The sequence below is a fragment of the Salvia miltiorrhiza genome, unplaced genomic scaffold (genome assembly GCF_028751815.1).
Source record: "Salvia miltiorrhiza cultivar Shanhuang (shh) unplaced genomic scaffold, IMPLAD_Smil_shh original_scaffold_259, whole genome shotgun sequence".
Taxonomy (NCBI): Eukaryota; Viridiplantae; Streptophyta; class Magnoliopsida; order Lamiales; family Lamiaceae; genus Salvia; species Salvia miltiorrhiza.
This window is the reverse complement of record NW_026651511.1, coordinates 217,416-224,596: the sequence shown is the minus strand read 5'-3', so window position 1 is coordinate 224,596 and position 7,181 is coordinate 217,416. Positions and strand designations below refer to the sequence as shown.

Here is a 7,181-nt window from a genome sequence, read left to right as displayed (position 1 = left end):
AAACAATGTCTTGGTAATTTTCCTAGGAAATAGAAAGCAGTAAATCAAAGTTACCATATCAATATCACTTAATCTAATTAGGTTTCTTTCACTTGTCGTTTCGAGCTATTTGTCTGTGCATGTCTTCACACACACACACACACTAGTTTCAAACTAAGAATTTAAATAAAGATATTCAAAAACCCATGAATCCCTTTTCGGGATGCACAAGATCAACAGATAAAATTACAGAAACGAGCATATTTTCTTTGAAAAACAAACAAAAATAATAAAAGGGAAGAAGGAGATGAAAGAATTTACAGCAGCATGTTTTACATGCATATGTTTTAAAAAAAACAACACCAATCACAATCCACTGATTCACACACTCACACACACACACAAAACAGAAAAAAACACAACCATCAATAAGAATTTACATCTCTTCATATATCAATCAAACCAGAACAGAAACAAGTACGAAGATCCACCTCTCATATCTCACCTACACAAACCAAAACAAAAAAAAACCCAAAAATAATCCAAAAAAAAGACCACCCCCCAAAAAAAGAAAGAACAAAACAAAAGGCCTAGAATTTCTTTTTTTTTCTCTCCACTGCATTAACCTGACTCACGCCTCCACCAAACCTCATCACACACACACACACTGAGAAAAAAAACAAACTAGCTCATCCCACCACACCCTCATACCTTGTCCTTTTCTTCTACGTGTTGCTGGAGGAGGTCGGGGAGGAGGCGCAGTCGCAGGCGGCCATCTCCCCCTCGACCTCCCTGCGGTGGAAGTTCCGGTGGCAGCCGCAGGCGGCGCAAGTGAGGGCCCCCGCCGTCCCTTCCTCCCCACACGGCATGAACTCCCTGCACCCGTCCACGGCGTACCCGCCCACGTTCGCCGCGTGGTTCTTCTGGCACTCGCCGTACCTCACGGCTCTCACGGCGTACGACGAATTCGCCGAGTTGCTCGACTGGTGGTGCCCCTGATCGCCACCTCTCTTGAACACTACTTGCCTCTTCTTCATCTTTATAAATAAAAAATAAATAAATATAGTTTAGGAAAAAGTGGGGGTGTTGTCTGAAATTAAGGATATGATAATTAGATGTTAGAGAAATTTGATTTGGGATTAGGATAAGGAGAGATGGGGAAAGGAAGTGGGAAAGCTAGGTCATTTTGTTTTGGTGCAGGGCCAAACCCTAACCCTAGGACCCTCTATTTATACACCTACACTAACCTTTTACTAATTTAATTACTAATCTGCCTTTTGCAGTTTAATTAAACAAACTTATTTTATTTACTGCTCCCACCCTTTTCAGCATTGCCGTATATATCAATCTTTCATTACCCTAAATTCATCGAATCTTTATTTTTTTTTGCTCATTTTTATTTCGAGGCTGTATTCATCGTATCTTTCGTGGTTCGCTAGCTTCAACCAAACTTTATCTTGGAATAATCTAGATTGATGGTGATTATGTTTTTGCTACTTATGAATTATTTTAATTGCTGCCAAAATGTGGGTTTCTAATTCTCTCTTTTCCATTTTTTTTTTCTTGAAAAAGATATATCTAATCATTTTTATTATCAGGTGTTATGCATCATGCATGACTAATTATATGATGGTGATGTAATTATGATTGCAAAAAGCATGTTTAACTTAATTGGAATATAAGACTTGGAGCTTCTTCTCTCTCCATGGATTAATTGTGATTAGTTTAATATGCAATATAAAGTCAAATTTAATATTTTTTATCAATGCAAAAGTATCTATCTATTAACAACTTTTATATATCTTCTGTTATGCGTTACGTCTCATTAATATAAATCATCTGTATATAATTCGACGTAATTAATGTCTATTTATGTTGTGTTATTGATTAAGCACAGAGTTATATATATATATATATATCTCAAAATTTATTTGATGTGTGAAAAGATTAACCATTTCACGACCGAATTTGTATGAATTTAACATCGTAACTAATTTATATTAGTGATATACGACTAGTGCTATACTGCTACACATGCTTGAGATGTACTTTATATATATGTCATCCAACACAATTAAGGTTAGATTAAATTTGTGGAATGGTGGTTGTGAATTGATGGCTCAACTTCCTAACAACTAATTAGATTACGATGGAAAAAAGGATTATCTTTTTTCATTAGGGTACTTTTATTCTTGATTAGGAAGCCCAGTAACTAATTAAAAATTTAATTACATGTTTCGTTTTTCACAAAAGTAAATGAGTCAGCTAACACGCCTACGAGAAAACCTAATATTCCGTGGCCCCTAAAGGCTAAAGCTGCGTCGAATTTTGATAACTAACATTGCCAAAAACTGTAAGCAAATCGCTTTTGTTATCTCCACGTTTCTTTTTTATTTTCATGCATGCTATAATATATATAAACACACACACAAGTAATTGTTTCATCTTTAAAAAAAATACCTATGCGTTTTTTAAAAACCTACCTCTATGCGATTTTTAAAAAAATTGTTTATAAAATAAAATAATTTTCATTATTAATAGTTCGTAATTTTAGTTTAACTTGAAAATTGGTTCAAATTCAACATTGAAAATTAACTAAGAAAGGAAAATGAGATAAAAATAACTGAAATTTAACAAAGTAATAATATAAAAAATCACTATAAAATGTTAAATAATTAACATGAATACTACGATTATTTAAACAATGTATTATATTATCTCTTCTATTTCTTATTTGAATAAATTCAAAATTTGGGAGGGGTTGAATTTGATTCTATTATTTTCTTTTCTTTACGTTAATTAGATACGTAGACAGACATACAGACACAGCCGATTTCGACTAAAATAATGATGTTTGGAATTAGTTCCCACTTAGTATTCGCTTATTTTGGATTTATATATGGTCTCCACGTTAATGATGTTTGGAATTAGTTCCCACTTAGTGTTCTCTTATTGGATTTATATATAGACTCCACGTTCATTGTGGACGTGGAATATCCTCTCACAGTTTCATGAGTAACATATAATGTTGATTTTCCTTCAAATAAAATAAAATAATATATTATATTATATTGATTTAAGCTGCGCCTTGTTAATTATAAACCTTATCTTAAAAGAAGTGGTATTCGTAAGGAGAGTTTCGTGAGACCACCATGGGAGGAGTCAAGATTCGAATTCAATAGCCATCTTCAATAACATGTTTAAGTTATAAAATATAAAATATCGTTAAATATATATGAGTTTGGATTCGGATCTTGACGCGTCACATGATGATAATAAAACTGTATATACTCTATAATTAATGAAATAAAAAAGTATTACTACATATATAAAAAAGTATTATTCTTACTTCCAGTGAGGGTAAATTAAAGTTTTTCTATATGATCTCAAAGATATGATATAAAAGTTAACTAACTTTGATTGGCTTGGATCCGTCTGGGATTATCACGTCTTGTTTGGCGATCCATAATAGGTGTAGGAGAACCTTAATAACAAAAACCATTCTTTCTTCTTCTTTTTGTGGATGTTAAATATCAGCAAGTATAAAACTAGTCGATTATATAATGTTCATACAAACAATTTAGTGTGTATCATCATCATCATCGTCATCATCTATATAGGTAGCTAGCTAATTAGATCAAGAAATCAAATTTTCTTTTAATTTGAAATATCAATTCATAGACTCATAACGGACTTTCTGTTTCTTGTTGTTCATGTACCAAAAAAATTACTTACTGAAATTTTTGTAACTACAAGAACTATCATCGGACTTGTTCAATTTTGCGACGGACTCTTTAGTGATACCGATGGAATTTTTTGTCGGTGTCCACCATAATTGTTGGAGGAGATTTCCTTAATAAATTACATGTTCATATTTTATTCATTCAATTTGGGGGTGCTTTAGGTTATAAATCTATTTTAAAATATAAATTACGAATCATGAAATTGTGATGAATTTTATAAGATTCTAACCAAATCCTTTTAATTCATTCAATAAAGTGATAAATTCACCGTAGATTTTCATGATTTAATGGTTGAAAATGATTCATAATTTGTATCTTAAAATAAATTTTTAGTTTTAGCATATGGTTCATATAGTATAGATGGAGTGGTTCAAATGAGTCCAAGTCCCTAGAATACACCATTTTCTTTTAATAAATTAATATTATTAAATAAAGAAATTTAAAAGTCGCGTCACAGGGAACTCGAACTCAAGACCTTTGACCCCAGGCATTAACTCCCTTACCACTTGGCCAACACACGCACGTCCCTAGAATACACTATGAATTTGCTATGAAACATTATTGTTGTAAAAAATTATATTTAAATGGGTGTAGGTGTTTATCGTATAAAATAAAAGTTGTTTTCAGTATTTAGATGAGATCGATTCATTACTTTGATGAATAAGTTCACGGCTTAGGGTTAGAACCATGTGGGTAGCAAAAATTATTTTCGCCACTTACGAATTTCGAACCCTGTATCATGAATTCATTTAACAAAGTCATAAATCAGCTTTAGATCTTCACAATTTAAGGATGAAAATAGTTCTCACAGTTACATTTATAAAATTGAAGAAAGGTCTCTCATTTTAACAGACTCTCATTTTCAATCCTTGGATCACCACGATTATGGTGAATGCATCACCTGATGAATATACAACACTCCGATTTGAATTCTATAATTTTTTTTTTCAAATGCAATTAATTTTTTATCAAATGCAATAATTTTATAAATTAAGTATAGTATTTTCACTTCTCACGAATTCTCACAATAAGCAAGTTGTTAGCCACACTCTATATATATTAAGTATATATGTTGTGCGCATGTGCATATCAATGATTCTTTACACATATACACTACACTTCGTGAAATTGAATTATTCAAATCTAATAATATCTTAAAATCCGTAAAATAGTTCAGATAAAAATATGTGTGCTTTTAGTAGTACTAAGAAGTTATGACCATGCCAATAAAGACTAGCTCAAGTCGTAAAATTGAGATATTTAAAGGCTCTCCTTTATAAAATATCTTGGGTTCAATTTTATCTGTGCAGACAATTTTTTTCATCTTTGTGTGGGTAGTGATTCTGCATGCGTGCGAGTAATTTTTCCACCTTTGTGTAGGTAGTGATTCCGCCTGCGTGCGAGTAATTTTCTCATTTTTGCGTGGTGCATAGATCTCACATGCGTGCGAATTGTTTATTTAATTATATTATAGATAATTCTTGTAGTTCTAAAAAAAATTATGACCATTAGTCCAATATAATATTATATTAATTAGCTAACAATTGAGCACGTGAAGTTGTAACATCGTTTATTATTATTATTATTATTATTATTATTATTATTATTATTATTATTATTATTATTATTATCGCAATTAATTGTCCTTTTGTATCTTTTGTTTTTTATTCATTTTTCTCATTAGTGTGGGCCATAATATAAAGCACAAAATGAATAGTATCTAAGAATATTGGATCCTTCCCTAAAAAAAAAAAAAAAAAGAATATTGGATCCAACGCGAATACATTTATTTATAGACATGCTACGTGTATTAATCTAAATTAATAATTCCTAGTGAAAGTATTTTTGTTTTTTATTTGGGAAAGAGGAAAATTAGGCAGCTTGTTTGACAATATAATTTAGTAGGGCAACTTCATGTGGATCTTTATTGTGTGTGACAATTCCTCTACACTTTTCATGTATATTTTCAGCCCAACTCAATTGATTGCCAAATTCAACCGGCTTCAACATTTAACCAAACAATTACTTCATAACGTTTTTTTATTAATATATACATGGTTCATAATTTCTATGGAGACCTTTTATTTTTGTATTATAACCATCCCATAACTCTAGAGTCGATTCGTTGCAATACTATAATAAAACTATAAAATTAAATATATAACGGCACTTTCCATATATAGTAAAGATCTAATTTCCTCAAAATAAAACAATGAATTGAAAATACCCGATACACTCCTACGTAAATAAAGGTTATTAAAAAAGAAAACATCCAAGTTCAATTTAATGAAATATCAATAGGACCCATTCATTCGAATATGGGTCACTCAAATCAAATTTTTTTAGTATAGAAATTCTCAATCTTAATCCTAATCTTTTAGGTTTCAAACTAACCTATGGGTCTATCAAGCTCAAAAATTTATATAAAAAATAATTAATATAATTATCTTATTATATATATAATTGTAACAAATGAATGCCCACATGAAATGAGTATCTCAACATCGATTTACATAATGATTAATAGGTGACTTTTACAGAGACAAGGACGCACATATTTTTTTTTGAATGATTAACATTTTCTAATTTTTACATCTAAACATTTTATTTTAAGCGTTAAAATAAAAACATAAAGAATGAAATGATGAGTGTAACTATAAAATATTATTTTGAAATACATTTCACAAACACATGGCAAAAAAAATCTTATTGAATCCTAACAAACTCGGGCCAATCTTATCAGAGTGCGAGTTATTCGATTACGAGTTATTTGAATTGCAATTTTTTCATATAAATTTTAGGTCTAACCTTATCGAAGTATCGATATATTCCGATCAATCCACAATCTCGAGCTAAATTGACGTCCCAATCCCAATAATCATAGCAATCATGGTACTACTATATGATGCATTAAATAAACCACATTCGGAAATCACATGATTTATTCGATATCAAAATTAAATGAAATCCGTGGAAGATTATTGGACCAATAATATAAATAGTGCAGTGCACATGGGGGTAGCCTCTAATTTTAAAAATATTTTATTTTTGGGGCATTTGATTAAATAAAAGCAAATCGATCTTACCTGTCATTGATGATTTGCTGTCATCTCTTTCCTTTCATATTCTTTTTGTTTTCTTTTCCTTTTTCCCCTTCAAGTAAATTCATACATTTCACCCTCATAATTTTGGGAATGTAATTAAGATTAATAGTTGGTGCAGCTGTGCGACGCACTATTTTCTCCATTAGATGGCCCCATTCAACAGAATCTGCACAGTACATATTTAATTAATAAGACTTGGGTGTTGTAAATATATCTTCTAGATATATCTTATGTGTGTTGACCAAGAAACCTAGAGGGAGAATAACACTTGACATCTTCAAGCCGCCGGAGTTGACTGTCCTCCGTTCACACCGGACGTTCACACCGGACGTTCACACTTGGTTTAACACCTATA

At 31.2% G+C, this 7,181-nt stretch overlaps 1 protein-coding gene across 1 annotated transcript; it reads right to left on the bottom strand.

Annotated features, from left to right (window-relative positions):
• Positions 1-406: 406 nt before the first annotated feature.
• LOC131003685 (mini zinc finger protein 2-like) lies at positions 407-1,195 on the bottom strand. Its single transcript, XM_057930232.1, has one exon. The coding sequence runs from the start codon at positions 1,014-1,016 to the stop codon at positions 705-707; it is 312 nt and encodes a 103-aa protein (XP_057786215.1). The 5' UTR covers positions 1,017-1,195; the 3' UTR covers positions 407-704.
• Between the last annotated feature and the right edge of the window lie 5,986 nt (positions 1,196-7,181).

Bases quoted from the DNA above. Each gene is read 5' to 3' on its own strand.
- LOC131003685 (XM_057930232.1), bottom strand. From the start codon at position 1,016: ATGAAGAAGAGGCAAGTAGTGTTCAAGAGAGGTGGCGATCAGGGGCAC.